General features: G+C 46.1%; 1 protein-coding gene across 1 annotated transcript in view; it reads left to right on the forward strand.

Annotated features, from left to right (window-relative positions):
• The window catches only part of RNF130 (ring finger protein 130), an 88280-nt gene extending 75839 nt beyond the window's left edge, over positions 1-12441 (forward strand). The window contains exon 8 of the mRNA XM_084635889.1: positions 11553-12441. Within this exon, the coding sequence (XP_084492015.1) occupies positions 11553-11662 (110 nt within the window). The 3' untranslated portion in view covers positions 11663-12441. The remainder of the gene's footprint in view (positions 1-11552) is intronic.
• Positions 12442-16567: the final 4126 nt, after the last annotated feature.

The raw sequence follows: 16567 nt of genomic DNA on the forward strand, positions 1-16567 counted from the left end.
ACTCTCTATTTTTAGTGTTTTGTGTGATATATTATTGCAATGTGTGTATTGTCTAACCTCCTGTCACAAATGGCTTCATCTTTGCTAAATGTTTATGCTTCTCTTTTTACTCTAGGACAGAAATAAGCATGACACCCACCACTTGCATGGTGATTAGTGACAGCATTACTGGAGACTGCTCCATACCCGTTTCTTATAGTTAGTCACATAACTGGGTGCAACGTTTGTAAATATCAGACTTTTTTTTCTTTTTTACAGAGTTGTTTTGAACTAAAATACTTTTTTGTGTTACCTTGGGAAGGCAGCAGTATATCTTGTCTTCAGTCCGGTCCCCACAGAAAGTTTGCAGTTCTGTTTTCCTTCTTCATAATACATCGGAAGGTTAATCTTCCTTGCCCTTCCCCCACTACCCTGTTTCACTCAGAAAGTGAAGCTAATCTACACCACCTCTTCCTGCCTAATGCTGCATGAAGAGGTGTTTTTTCCCTCCTCTTTCCCTTGCTGAATCTCCTCACAGATCAGTAAACTTACTGAGTAATGATGCTGATTCATGTCAACTCATAGGTGATTATGCAAGATGGAAAGATTGATAATGATCTTGACTGTAATATGGAAACTCTGATCATGTCCTTTCCTGCCATTCTTTGCTGAGGATTTTCATTTTCACACAGGCTTATTTATTCAACTAGACAGTAAGAAATAACCTAACATTCACTTCAAAAATGCACACGCTATCTTTGGTATTGGATGTAGAGCTGCTGAGCTCTGATTTACAGCCAAAGTCTAGTGTCAGAGTTAATGAGATTGGCTGGTGAAGTGGGCAGATCAGTGGCAGGGAGAGTCACAAGCTGATCAAAGTTGGGTATTCTCTGGTATCAAGATTTCACTGACATCTGAAATCTAACACTATAATTAAAATATACAGTTATTTCCAGCTATGAAAGAGAACCATTTTATTAAACTGATAGGATTTAGTTTTTCAAATGTACTTGAAGTAGGGAATTTTTTTTAGGTATAGGCACTTCTGGAATTTGGGAAGGCAGCAAAAATCTGCATTAAAATACTTAATTTGTAGCTGTCAAGGAGCCTTCAGCTGAGAAGGCAGCTTTTAGAAATGTATGTATGACAGTTTCAATAATAATAGGGTGTTTTTTAAAGTGTCTTTGTGAAATTTTGAAAACATGAATGCAGTCAATGAAGAGAGCAGTGAATCTGTTTTTGAAAAATCTGGGAAACCTTGTTGAATGGATTTGTGGAGGAAAAAACTCCTACGTGTTGTACTCCAGGACTGGCTCGTTTTAGAATCCAATGTTTATCAGCTGAATGTTGTTGCCAAGATGGATGAATGTTGTGCAGTACGATGTAAAGCACAGATTATACAGTAAGGGGATTACATTTTTCACCAACTTCGTAAAAGCATAAGACAACTGAAATGGCTTTAAATCAAATAACACCTATACCTGCTGGGATCATGGTCTTAAACTTTTTTTTAAAGATACTGTGGAGAGCTAGCTGGGGAAAACCTGTGTGGCTCTAGAAAGCAGATTCTTCTTTGAGTGCTTGTTCATGTTGATTCCAATCAAATGTGCGTGCACTGCCTGCACCATCGTTGGAAACTTTTTCCCGTAGCAGCTCCCGTCGGGTCGACTGGGGAGCCCCCTGGAGTGGCGCCTTCATGGCGCTCAATATATGACCCTGCTGACCCGACCCCTCCCTTCAGTTCCTTCTTACCATCCGTGGCGGCCTTTGGAACTGTCTCATTTGCCTTGCAAGTGCTCCGTTAGCTTAGTTATCTAGTTCTCTTTTTTTCTTGTATAGTAGTAGTTGTTAGTGTAGTTTACTGTAGTTAGCATAGATGTTGGTGTGCGGGATCGTCCCTATCCCGTCACCCCTTCTTGGGCTCCGGGGCATGCTGCGAGCCCAAGACTTTAAGTCATTCAGTGTATGCCACAAGCCCATGCCAAATAGCAACCCTCACGACTCTTGCCTGAGGTGTCTGTGGGAGTCAGTCTGAGTGCTACAAGATCTTCAGGGCTTTCGAGCCCAGGATTAAAAAGGAGTGGGATTTCTGTTTAAAACAGCAGCTCATGAAAGCCGTACTCCATCCAGTGGCGCCTGACTGCCAAGGCCCAGGCCCAAGCGCATCGGTGCGGAGTGCTCCGGCATCGGTCTGCTAATCAGTGCTAAGGAAGGATTCTAGCGCGAGAGACTGCCAGCAATCCCTGGCACTGCAACAAGGAGCAGTAGCCTGGCACTGCTCTACTTCTCCAGTGCTCCACATGCACAAAAAGGCTGACAGAGGGTGCTCTCCTCAGAGAGCTGCAGGACTGCCAGGGGATGCTTTGCTACACCAGAGAAAGGACCTGGCTCCCAGGCAGCAAGAGTCCGTGCCGTCGACTCTGGTGCCGCAGAAGGCACCATCAAGTCCGGCTCACAGTGACTCTCTATCAGGGCCGTGCCAGGTGGAGATGTTGGAGCCACCCTCTACCCCAGATGCTTTTGAGGCCGCAAGAGATCTCATTGAGATAGCTGCAGCTCAGCCCCCAGCCATTAGAGACAAGTCTCTGGCATCATCGAGACCGGTACTGTCCAGAGGCAAGCCCACCATGATGCAGCGCTCCCAGTCGCCAGACCAACACCACACCCAGCACCACTCCAGGTCCCCATCACCACACTACGATCCCCTGGCACTGGCTTCAGTGGGAATGTGCATGGCACTGGAGGCACAGCAATATATCTCCCCGGCACCAAGGGGTCGACACCATTCCATAATACCCTCACAGGATTGGCACCCGCATGTGGCAACGGAGCACAGCAGCCGGCACCCGTCTCTGTCACAAGACAGCTGGCACCGATCCCCTGCGAGGTCGTCATGGCACCGGTCCCCTACCAGCTCCTATGCGGCCCTGAGCACCGGCACAGGGGTCTTCAGCACTGCTATGGTCGTCGCCCTCGGGATCCTCTGAGTCTGATGCAGACTCATACTATTTGAGGTGCAGTCAGCATAGGCGCTGAAGGGATGTGCAGGAGGCCTGACTGCTACGGTGGCCACCCTCCACAGACGCAGAATGGCCCTTTTGGACCCCCTCACCTTACCATCAGGCCCAGGGTACCCCTTCTAGGGCCTCTAGGTCTGTGACCGCGGGACGCTACCTTTCCTGGTCACCTAAAGATAGACCTTTCCCTCAGGGAGCAGAAGCTGCCCTCTCCAGAACACCCTCTAAGACTACAGAGGTGTCGACGGAACCAGCCCGGGACCTACCCACAGCCCAGGAGACATCCACCCATGCTGAGCCAGTAGAGGAGCCTAGTTCAGCCCAGGAGCAACCTGGGCAGCTAGAGGGCCGTGAGGACCCTGTACCTCCACTTGCCACATCATCCTCACCCAATGAGGCGGTGGCAGGAGTGTCAGTTCCAGGACCCCCACCCATCAACCACAGGGTGCACCAAGACCTGCTGCAGCGCTTTGCCTGCGACATGGGCCTTCAGGCGGAGGACCCAGTGGTAGACATTCTTATGTCAGAAGGTTCTTCCCAGGTGGTGTTACCACTAATAAAGACCATACAAAATAATAATAAAACCCTGTGGCAGACTCAGCCTCCATTCTGCCCACCGCCAGGAGCATAGAGAGGAAGTACTTTGTCCCATCTCAGGGATACGAATACTAATTCTCTCACCCACACCCTTGCTCCCTGGTGGTCTCGGCAGTAAATGAAAAGGATAGCCAACCAGCAGGCTATCCTCAGCAGGTGTAACTTTAATTCTTGGGACTCTGTGTCCAAGGACAAGGAGTTGTTCCCCAGAGTAAAGGGTGGAATTTTCCACCATGGTTGAGGAAGGGAAGGTGGTAACGAGGACCTCCCTACAGGCCTCCCTCGACTCTGCTGATTTCAGCAGTCCATACCATCTCCTCAGGGGTGGTCATGAGGAGAACTTCCAATCATCTGGATTACCTCTGGAAGTTCATCAGACCTTGCAGGACCTTCCCTTCAAGGGCGCAAGGCTGTTCTTGGACCAGACTGACTCTAGGCTCCACAGCTTGAAAGACTCGAGGGCAACTATGAAATCGCTGGGGATGCACATGACGGCTACCCAGCGCAAGCATTTCAAGTCCCACCAGCACCGCCCAAGTCAGGACTCCTATGGCGGTAGAACAGAAATAATAGGCGACGGTCTTCAATCCCACCTTCAGGGCAGGGACAGAGCCCAACCAAGCCACCATTGGGCTCCAAACAAGGCTTATGAAGGGATGCCCGAGGACGGCGTACCCACCACTATCCCAGATTCTTCCCCATGCTTCCTGAACCGTCTGTCCCACTTCTACTGTGCTTGGTCGCAAATAACATCAGACCGCTGGGTGCTTCGCACGGTAGAAGTGGGATATTCTCTCCAGTTCTGCTCCTCCTCTCCCTCCCACCTCCCTTCCCCGTCCCTCTTCAGGGACCCTTCTCACGAGCAACTCCTTATACAGGAGGTGCAATCACTTCTCACCATGCTGGAGGTTCCTCAGGAGCTAAGGGGAAAGGGATTCTACTCCCAATACTTCCTTATGCCCAAGGCAAAGGGGGTGTCTCAGACCCATTCTAGACCTATGAGGACTCAACCAGTTCATGGTGAAGTTGAAGTTCCGCATGGTCTCCCTGAGTACGATCATACCTTTCTTGGATCCAGGAGACTGGTACGCCGCCCTTGACATGTGGATGTACGCATCTTTCGTAGCCATTCGTTCCGCCCACAGACATTTCCTGATATTTGTGGTCGACCATGAACAGAATCAGTTCACGGTGCTCCCATTCGACAGCCCCCCGAGTGTTCACCAAGTGAATGTCGGTTGTCGCAGCCTTTCTCTGCAAGAGGAAGGTACAGGTGTATCCCTACCTTGACAACTGGCTGCTGTGGGGGCGCTCCAGGGAGCAGGTGGAGTCCCAGGTCCGGTTGGTCAGAGCCACCTTCGAGAGACTAGGACTTGTCCTCAGCGTGAACAAGTTGATGCTGTCACTGACCCAAAGAATAGAACTCATTGGGGCAGTGCTGGACTCAATACAGGCAAGAGCATTCGTGCCTGAGTGCAGATTCCAAGCAATAACCGACATCATCCAGACTCTCAGGCAATACCCCACCACAAAAGCAAGGGGATGCCTGAGCCTCCTCGGAAACTTGGCAGCCTGCACCTGCGTCATCAGGCATGCCAGACTGAGGCTCAGGCCACTCTAGGCATGGTTCACCTCAGCTTATCTCCCAGGTCAAGACAGCTTGGACTCGGTAGTGACAGTGTCAGAGTGTGTTCTAGAATCCCTCCGCTGGTAGCTAGACCCTCGTATCGTCCACAGAGGAGTCCCATTCAGCACCCCTCCACCTTCTATGACCCTAGTAAAGGACGCATCACTCTGGGTGGGGGGGGCCCACCTAGGAGACCTACAGATGCAGTGTCAGTGGTCGCAGGCTGAGCTCTCATTCCACATCAACATCAAGGAGCTCAGAGCTGTGCAATTAGCCTGCCAGAACTTCCAGTCCAGAATGCAGGGCCAGAGCATAGCGATGATGATAGACACCACTACCACCATGTTTTATATAACAAGCAGGGTGGAGCTTGCTCCTCCCCTCTCTGTCGGGAAACTCTCCAGCTTTGGGATTTTTGTATAGCCCACTCCATTCACCTGGACACGATTCATCTCCCAGGAGCTTGAAATGAGCTTGCAGACCATCTCAGCAGGTAGTTTCGCAACCACCAGGGGTCCATCTGTCCAGATGTCCTACATTCCATCTTCCAAAGGTGGGGGTTTCCCCTGGTAGATCTATTCACCACCAGGAGCCACAGGAAGTGTCCATGTTCTGCTCTTTCAAAAAACACAGTCTAGGCTCCATCTCAGATGCGTTCATGCTACCCTAGGGAGACCACCTCATGTATGCTTTCCTGCCGGTCCCACTCATCCACAAGGTGCTGCTCAAGAATCGCAGAGACAAAGCGGAGGTAATTCTGCTGGCCCCAGTGTGGCCATGCTAACATTTGTACACCACGCTTCTGCAGCTGTCGGTGGACACCCTGATCACCCTGCCACTATACCCTGATCTGATCACACGGGACCACAGTCGCCTCCTTCACCCAGACCTCCAGTCCTTCCATCTCATGGCTTGGAAGCTTCATAGCTAAACCAAATGGAACTCCAGTGCTCGGATTCAATGAGGGAGGTGCTGCTTGGTAGCAAGAAACCTTCCACCAGGGCCACCTACCTAGCTAAGTGGAAAAGGTTCTCGTGCTGGTGTGAGCAGTGGCACGTTCCTCCACTTCAGGCATCTATACCGCTCATCCTGGAGTATCTACTGTGTCTGAAGCAACAGGGATTGGCAGGATCATCCATCAGGGTACACCTTGCAGCCACCTCGGAGTTCCACCCAGGAGAGTTGGGATGCTCTGTATTTGCCAACCCCATGGTAGGGAATTTCCAGAAGGGCTTGGAAATCGAACCAATGAAAGGGCTTCCGGTCTCCTCATAACGCATTTCTTCCTGGATCACAGCCTGCATCCATACCTGCTACGAGCTGGTCAAGGTCCCAGCCCCAACTATTACAGCCCGCTCAACAAAAGCTCAAGTCTCATAAGCCGCCTTCCTGGCCCAGGTGCCTATCCAGGAGATCTGCAGAGCGGCAACCTGGTCTTCCATGCACACATTTCCCACTCACTATGCCATCACTCAGCATGCTAGAGAGGATGCAGCTTTCAGCAAAGTGGTTCTCCAGTCAGTGATTCCTTAACTCCGACCCCACCTCCGGGGGAGAGCTTGGGAGTCATCTGATTGGAATCGATGTGAACAAGCACTTGAAGAAAAAATGGTTACTCACCGTCTCGTAACTGTTCTTCAAGATGTGTTCACGTCCATTCCAATACCCACCCACCTTCCCCTCTGTCGTAGTAGCCAGCAAGCAGGAACTGAAGGGGGATCGGGTCGGCAGGGTCATATATTGAGCGACATGAAGGTGCCACTCCAGGGGGCTCCCCAACCAACCCAGTGGGATCTGCTAAGGGAAAAAGTTTCCAACAACCGTGCACATGGCGCGCACATACCTGATTAGAATAGACGTGAACAACACATCTCGAAGAACAACAGTTATGAGAAGGTGAGTAACCCTTTTTCCCTAAAACATGTCTGTTTCATGTCGCTTATGTAGAGCAACAGCACAGTGGTGAAAAGTAACCTTTTAACTGTTACCAGGAACGAGATGGCTGACTGATTTCTAGTTCCTGCTCCCCTGTTGAGAACTTTGGCCACCCAGGGTCCAGTTTCCTCCACACTTTGTTTTTGTGTCTTTTAACAATTGTGTCCATTACATGCTTACAAAAATAAAGTAGTTGACAGATGTCAATCAGAAATTAAAGGGGCATCAACCCCAAGCTGAAACTAAAGATACAAATATATCCTACTATTATTCCCTCAAATGGACTTTATACCACCTCGTGAAGGTCAACACATTTGTTTACTCTGAACAAACAGGAGAAGCAAATTCCAGAGTTGTCCACCTTCTTTTCCGGTGTAAGTGTTTGGGAGCAAGAGCACATTGGTTATTTCATTGTTGGGACTGTGCACAAGTAAATAAAGAAGCATTCCCTTCAACAGCCTGTTTTCCTTTTTTCCAAATGTTGCTGCAGCGACTGGGAGACATAATGCGGTAATACTGTACTGCTCAGACGGGAGCAACAACATGGTGTTAAACAGCTCACTTTGTGTAAAGGACCCGTTAACGAAATAATCTCAGTATTTAGAGTGGTTTTTTCCTCTATTTTTCCTCTGCTATCCTATATAAAACTCAGAGGTGTAGGCAAGAGAGAGGAAATATTTCCTGATGAGATTTGGCTCTCAAACTGCTTTATACCGTCCCAGTGTCCAAACGGATTACACTGTGGAAATAGCCTAGGGAGTACCCTGACCTTATCTCCATGTCAAGAGAAAAATCTCTGAAGGGATTGTAGAGTAGGCTCTTCAGAGCAGAGACCACAGCAGCTCCCCACCCCAGCTTGCCTCCACCTCTTCCCCTGAGCGCACCGTTGCATCCTGCTTCTCGTGCTGGCTCCCACACAGCTGTTCGCCAGTGGCAAGTGCTGGGGAGGAGGAGGAACGCAGCATGCTCAGGGGCGAGGGAGGCATCCAATAAGGGCATGGAGGGGGCAGAGTTGGAGCGGGGACTTTGGGGAAGGGGTTGGAATGGGGGCGGGGTGGGGGCGGGGCACCCACTGGTGCCGGGCACCCACTGGTGCCGGGAAGAGTTGGCGCCTGTGGCAGAGACCATGATCCGTATGTGTTTGCACAGCACCCAGCACAGTGAGGCACTGATTAGTATCTCCAAGTGCTACTGTAGTATAAATATCAAATAAAAAGGGACTGCAGGGTAGCACTTCTTGGTTGTGCAACTAGTATATCAAAGCAATGCAGAGACTTTTCAACTGACAGTTTTGTACTGTACCTATTCCTGCAGCATACCCATAATGGTGGGGATATTTTAGACTTCAGGCTGAGGTTTATGTTCTAGTTTAATACAAATCAGTTAGTAGAGTGGTTCAGTCTAATGAAATAATGAAAAATAATGGCAAGTATGACTTGCATACATATTTTTGACCTGTTAAACCAGAAGTGTGTATCTCCAGTTTGCTTTCCATACCGAAAGTGCAGAAACCTTATTTCAGCCCATTACTCTGATTTCATCAGTAGCTGCAGAATGGGGAGAGCAAGCTCATAGGTCTTCATTGGTGTGTCTGTGTAACTGTGCATGTTGCTGCTTGCTGCCAAGATATACTCATGCCTGACATGGCAACGGATTTACAAAGTGTGTTTATGCCATGGTTGTAAACAAAGCTGGCAGTTTCCTGCATTGGGGGGGGGGAAATACATTGGGCAAGATGTTGGTGGTTCTTTTAAATCTTTAACCCAACTAAGTATTCGTACAAACCAAAACAAGCCTGAGCTTTGCTTTTCAAGCTCTGATATCCTTACAGTATGTAAACATAGCTTGTCAAATTGAAGCCTCCAAAATAGCTTCTGACTGGAAGAAGATGCATTGCTGCATAGTGGACAGAGCCTGGACTGGCACTCAGAAGACTGGGGTTCTATTTCCGGCTCTGCTACTGGTCTGCTGGGGTACCTGGGCAAGTCATTTCACCTCTCTGTGCTTCAGTTACCCCATCTGGAAAATGGAGATAATGATACTGACCACCTTTTGTAAAGCACTTTCAGACCTGCTGATGAAAGCGCTATAAGAGAGCTGGGTGAAATTAAGATTTTCAGTATCTCCCCTGATATAAGACTTAGTGCAGAGTCTCTCTTTTAAACACTTTTTGTTTGTACTGTTTTGAACATTCCTTAGGCTCATCTGTCCAGGTGGAATGCTGCATAGTGGTAGGTGGAAACACAGACTCCAGTTCTGAAACAAGATTAACAATAAGATATGACTGGTGTGCTATTTTCTGGGAGGGTTGTGAAATTGTGGTAAACAGCAACAACTTCCAACTAAGGGACTGGTGAAAAAAGGAAGGAAGGGAGCTCCCATCTAGTTGTGTGCATCTGGGGGAGAGTTTGCAATATTTTGTCTTTCAAAACAATGATATCCTTAGGGGTTGTATCTGGTGAACAAGCAATCCCTCTAAGCAGGGAAGAATTTGGAAAAATACGGTTTGGTTTAGCTGATATTTGAATAGGAGGCATTAGAAAGAGAATGGATTTGGAGTTCCAAGAGTGCTTTTGAAGCTGAGCAGTTGGCTGTACCTATATATAAACACACAACTTCTTTGGAGGTGGGCAGGTTAAATGTCTTTTGTCAAGCAGCAAGGAAACACAGAAGGCAGCAAAGAATTTTAGAGATGCTGAATGCAGTGTCTGCTTTCAGATTAATTAAAAAAGAAATCTGTTAGGTGAAACATTTATGGCCGTATGCCTGTTGATTAAAATTTCTCCATCAAATTTGTTGGAGCAAAAGTTCATTCTCTCTCTTTCTCACACTGATTGCCTAGGGTGTCTGCTTCCTAATCCCTTGTTTGATTTGGTGCAATAAAAACAAATAGGAGCAGCATTCAGTCTTTAGAGTCCCTTTGTGTTGCTTCTGCGTTGCTTGTACAATATGTAACACTTCAGTGGGAGGAGAGAGGAAATGAAGCATTCATTACCCATTGCTCATTTCAGCAGCAGGGTAACATGAGATGCAGCATTCTCAAGATCTAAATGCACCTGATGCATAGTGACATTGGGCCAGGCACATAATGCAGGAGACTTCTGATATCAAATTTATCCCTCGTGGTTCCTAAGTAGGCATTTCATAGTGGAGTTCAGGTTTGTTCGGAAAGTGATCTCTTTGGGAGTTGTAGGCCTATGCAGATAATAAATACATCTGTCTTTTTACTACAGCATTGCACAGTTCCAGAAAGCTTAAGTCTGGGATAGGATTCAAATCTAAAACCTGAGCACTAATAAGTCAATAATCATATTGACTGGTCTGTCCCTATTCCAGCACAGTTTGTGTGGGTTTTTGTGTGTGTGTGGATATATGCTTTATTGGCAGAGTCAACAACTTGACCGTGTGGAATTTGACAGCTTGTTTCACACTCACTGCAGCAGATTGAGGTATTAAATTATTCACAAACACTTTCTCCCCCTCCCCTTTATCAGGAGCATTCACCTTCAAATGAGAATTGAATGGGTTAGTATACTAGCAAGTGAAGATTTGGGATTGAATGTGATTTAAATCAGAAGTGGAGGGGAATGTTTGGCGTTCTCAATCTGCTGCATTCCTTAGTAGATGTTTGTCTTTGTCACAAAACCACAGAGCAGTTCAGCACCATTGGCACACTCGGCTCAGGACTAGAACTATTGAGGCTGCTGCAGATCAGGATTGTGGTGTATTGTCAGCTGTGCTAGAGGAAGCTCACATGGCGCCGGTCCACATTATTTCTGGCTCCAGCCAATACTGTTGTTAGGCCTTCATTTTGAGAAGCACACAATTCTTCCTCATTTCAGCTCTTAAAGAAAATGTCTTCCCAGATGAGCTTGCAAAACTAGCTTTTTCTTTTTAATACCAAAAGGGGGGGGAAAAAACACTTTTGTTAAGAGGCCTGTTTGGTCTGTTAGCTCCTAAGGGAGAAAATTAATTTGATCATAGACCAATCCTCAATGGACAGCTGTTTACCTTTTTACACACAACATAGATCCTGGTCCTGAGCAGAAGGAAAGTAGCATGAGAACACTTGAATTACAAGAGAACCACACCTGCAGCTCTGACACCTGAGGTATAAATATTTCCCTCCCTGTCCACATGCACCCCTAAAATAATGATGATGCAACAAAGGTTAGGTTTCCTCACACTTATTTCCTCTGCCACTTCATACTACAAACTGTTAGAGGTTTACTTTAAAAGGAAAATTTTAGGAGTATATATGTTCTCGATTAGAACTGGAGCAGGCACAAGAGAATAAGTAACCACAAACAAGACCTTGCATACTCAATACCAGTGGTGTTTTATAGCCATATGTACAAATTCCTAACAGGGTTGTTTCTTTGTTCTGCCTCTTGTAGGTGGTCACTTCTTTCACCGCAATTCTGTGTCTCCTCGGAGCCTGGTCTATGAGAGTGAATTCTCAACAATCCAGCCTGCCTTGGACCTGTACGATGAGAACAAAACCTGAAAGGAGTGTGTGTTGTGGTGTTGGTTTCTTCCTTTTTTTGTTTCTCATTCCTGTTGTGTGTACTCCTTCCATGGGTGTCCTTTTGTCTAAAGAAGAGCTGCTTTTCCCAGAATACAAGCCTGGCTTCCAAGTACAAAGATGAAGCTCAACTATGGTTGTCTCCAAGGACATCATCTCTGGGCCAACAATATGCATACACAAAATGGGCTGTTGTAAGTTGCTGAATTGGAGTGCAAGTTAGCTTTGTCAATCCAGCCGAGCCTGTACAAAAGCGGGTTTGCCCTGATCCAGTTACTTTTTTACTGAAAAGGTGTCTTTATATAAGCACATGATCTTTCCATTGTTTTAATCATGCACATGTTTGCTGAACTATCAGACAAGATACCTGGTGGCAGAGGCAATTCCAAGTTCAATGGTGTAAAGGCACACCATTTTTCTTCAGTCTCCCCATGAGCTTATTGTGATATGTCCTCTTTCTGAGGGGAACCTGTAGAAATGCATTGACTTTCCTATTGCCCATTTAACTCTGGGTAATGACAAAACAGGTTGGCATTAAAGCTACAGACAGGAGCTGTGTCTGGAGTATCCATGAAAGGTTTCAAGTAATCCAATTTTTCAGTTTCCACTTAAGTTGGACAAAGGTTTCCTATACAGAATGCAACTACAGCCATTCCTAGCGTGCTCCTGCCTAGTGAATCTCTTGACAACGGGGATGCGGCTGATGTTCATGGGCCCACCATTTGATCTTCCTTAAAATCATTACACTTCTTGAGAAATGTGCAGATATCTAGATAGCTATCTTCTTTTGATCTTTAAAAAAAAATTCACCAGTTTTTTTCACTGAGATTTTTGAGAAGCCAGCACGTTGGTATTATACACAGATCAAAATGTAAATTTCCTACCCTGGTCTCCCACTAAGATGTGCAACAGTTAAGTAACCAACACTTTCTCAATGCTGTGCCCTTTCCTGCTGCCATCAGTAATGTGAATGCAGAAAGCAGAAGAGTTAAGGAAAGCACCCACGCTTTGACACTTGGAGGAAAATCAGTTTTTTCTGGATTGTAACAAAAAGTGGCCGGGAAATTAATATTGTCCTAAAGCTTCTAAAAGGGTAATGCAGAAATAGAAAACGACTTTTTTTAAGGAGTCAACAGTGTTCCTTTAAAAAGCAGCTCTGGGGAGTAAGTCAGTGTGTCTAATGCACCTTTTCCTACTGAATGCTGTGTAATTGTTTAAGTTTAACAAATGTCAATATTTTCTCCATTGCAGTCTGAGTAACTGTAGATGTAGAAATGCATTTGTGTCCTTTGTAATGTGAACAAAATCTTCACTCTATATAGAAATCGTGATTTAGAACAAGTGGCAAACTGAAAAGAAACATAAGAAATGTCCTGCGATCTTTGAATGTAAACAGCTTCTGCTGTAGATGGGGAAACTTGCCTTCTTTTTATAAAGCAGTCAGTCTTGGCATGTATTCTGACTTGAAGTGTGGTGCAGCTGCGACATAAACACAGATGTTAAAAACAAAAAAGAACTCTAAAGTGAGGAAGTGAGCTTCTAGCAGAGCAAACTTTGCCTGTTGCTGAGTCGTATTTAATCTGATAATTCTAGACTGGCTGGTGCAGAGTTTAAAGTGTTTTACCTTTTACAGCTCCTTGTTTATATTTGACAAATTTTACTGTCGTCAACTAACTTAAGAAACATTTTCTTAAAACTTTTAAGAAGCACAGTTTTAACACACAGAGCATTGAGGATATGAAACTGAAGGTTGGTGGATGATGATAGCACTGTTACTCAAGTAAAAGATGCCCACGATCAGCATTTGTTGTTCCTCTTTTAAATCTGAGAAGCAGAGCAGATATTTATTGTGTGAATAGTCCTGAAGCTGGTCACCCAAGCCCCAAACTCCTTGAACAAAGACTCTTTTAAGTAGAGGTGAAAGTAAGCCGGTACGCCCTGGTACGGCATACTGGCAAGAGCTGGTGCACCGTATTGGGGTGGATCGGCTTTCCCAGGCGCAATTTAAGGGGCCTGCGGCTCCTGGCAGTGGCTGGAGCCCCGGCCCTTTAAATGGCTGTCAGAGCCCCACCGCCGCTTCCCCAGGGCTCCGGCAGGCTCCGGGGACTATTTAAAGGGCCCAGGGCGGTAGTGGCGGCCGGAACCACATCCCCGGAGCCCTGCTGCTGGAGCCCTGGGGAAGCAGCAGTGGGGCTCTGGGGACAATTTAAAGGGCCCAGGGCTCCAGCCGCCGCTACTGCCCAGGGCCTTTTAAACTGCTGCCAGAGCCCCCGGCTGCCGCTGTTACCCCGGGGAGGGGGAAGGAGGCACTTGCCGGTACAAGGTGGACCAGGGCTGGCTCTGATGTCCCCCAGCCCTGCCTCTTCCGCCTGAGGCCCTGCCCCTTCCAGGGGCCAGAGCCGGCCCCAGCCCAGCCCCGTACCGATAAGTCCCTAGACTGACTTTCACCCCTGCTTTTAAGTCTGACTGAATTCAGGCGCAGTGGAGCGAGTAGGGCTGATTGGGCAAGTTTTCATCATTTCAGTTTTCATCATTGTAGCTGAGTGATCATTACATGCAGATCTGTAAAAACGACAAGCTTCCCAAACCAGACAAAGAAATAAAATTCCCATCTTTCAAGGACAGTGTGACTTTTAGCAGGGCTTGTAATAGCAAGGCAGGCCAGGCAGGTTACAGTTGGCTCTCGCTAGGCACTCTCACAAGCTGTAACGTTCTTTACCTGCATCTAAGGGCAGGTCTGCGCTACAGCCGGCGATGCTCTGAGATCAAGCCACCGGCGGTTGATATAGCGGGGTCTAGTAAAGACCTGTGAAATCGACTGCAGATTGCTCTCCAGTCAACCCCTGAACTTTAACCCCAAGGAGAAGAGTAAGGTAAGTCGACAGGAGATTTTCTCCCGTCGACCCCTCACGGTAACTCGACCTAAGGTACGTTGACTCCAGCTACATTGACTTACCACCGTAGTGTAGACATAGCCTCAGGTCTTGACTATGCAGGAGAGTCCAGCCGCCAGTGTAGCTGCAGCAGTACAAAACATAAGCAGGCAAAGCTGCTATGAACCATTATTTGCACTGGTGCAATTTACTCTGATTTTAAGCAGGATTAAAATCCACTGTGCAAATACTAGTTTATACAGCATCTTTGCCTGTCTTGCTCTAGGGGTTGCCTCAGTGCAGCTGTATCGGACTGGCCACTGACAGCTGGTACGGGGGCAAATTTCCTGTGTAGACAAGGCAGCCTGAGCAGCACTCGAGGGGTAACAATTCCTTAGGTTTGAAAACAATTCTATTTCCAATTCTAGTTTTTAAAACCCAGTGCCACAGTGAACAATAAAGCAAGAGGCAAACTCATCAGCACTCACAGGAACAATCTTTTTCAAAGTAATATTGATCCTCTGAGCCCAGTGATCACTAATTCTGAATTCCAATCAGTGTTATCTTTCCTTCTACTAAGTCAGTTTATTTGCTCTGCTTCCATAGATTAATTAAAACTTGCACTAACTTTTTGTTTGGGATAAATTTGACAATGTTGCAAACTCTTGTGATATTTGCTGCTTTTTCTTAAAGCTCCAGCTGCTGGAGTCATGTGAGTATGTGAAAAATCTCTGCTTACTCTTTTTTTAAATGAAGGAAGCAGATCCTTTGCTCCAGCTATGACAGTTTACACCAGCCAAGGATCTGCTTCTAATGTTTCCAGGCCTCATGGTTGTGGAGAAAATCTGGCAAAAATAAATCCTAAAGTCTCAGGGGGCAAATAAAAACTTCAATACAATTTTAAAAATTATATTACTAAATCTCTTGGACTTTTTTAAAGCCAATCTCATGATTTTGGGGGCCTGGTTCACGATTTTTGAAAACTTGGGGTTGGCAATACTACTTTAAGGATCTACTGGTGCTGTAGCTAGTAAAATAAGTGAGTTGAGGGATGTGTTGGAGTCTAACACTTGTAAATGACACTCCCTCATTTGGAAACTCCAGTGCTGTGAGGAAAGCTAAATGCTAGTTCAAACTGATCCATGAATGCATGCTTTGACATGTGGTATTGGAAGTCCTTGTATTTGGCCATATTAAGGATGTGAAAGAGACAGTGTAGGGAACATGGCTGATTTTTCAGAGAAGTGATCGTAGTTTTGGGATTTCCTTTTTAACATTAAAAGGAACAAGAGGCTAGCATGCATCATTGTCCTCTTTCTACTGTAGTGGCACTGCAGGTGGCTGTCACTTTGCAGAAGTAAAATGTATGCACAGTAAGTCCCAGTTACTTGAAGTAATATTTTTAAAGCAAATACAGGCTTGATAGCTACACCAACAATTTTATGAATTTTATTAAAATTCTTTTTATCCCAAATCCTACATCTTCCCAGTTAGGCTATTGTATTCCCCACAATTTTTACCCAACTCCTAATTATATGGAAGTTTTGCATCCCCCAAGATGTTTGTAAAATTAGGATTTACTTGTGTTCGCCAAGGGATATTCTCAAGTTAAAAACAACCTCTCAGCATGTTTCTTGCCTATGTTACCAACAATAAATAAATTATTACAATTGAAAACATCTTAAAATCTAATGTACTTTGCAACATCCATGTTTATTTGCTTCATTAAGCTTGGACAAAGAAAACTTTAACATTTATATTGTGGTAGCACCTAAAAGCCACAATCAGGTTGGGTCATACTGTGTTAGGCACTTCATGAACACAATATATGACAGTTCCTGCCCTAAAGGACTTGTCAGTTTCACTTTTACCTCCCCTTCTAGCATAATGTTACAATGGTTACATTCAAATAAAAAACTGAAAAGAAATCATTAAAATAATGGGTTTTATAAATGTGTATTAAAAAACAAATCCTGAATTTTAGGCGCAAACAACTGGACAATGTCACTCTTAT

Source organism: Lepidochelys olivacea (assembly GCF_965140295.1).
Source record: "Lepidochelys olivacea isolate rLepOli2 genome assembly, chromosome: 8".
In the NCBI taxonomy this organism is placed as follows: Eukaryota; Metazoa; Chordata; order Testudines; family Cheloniidae; genus Lepidochelys; species Lepidochelys olivacea.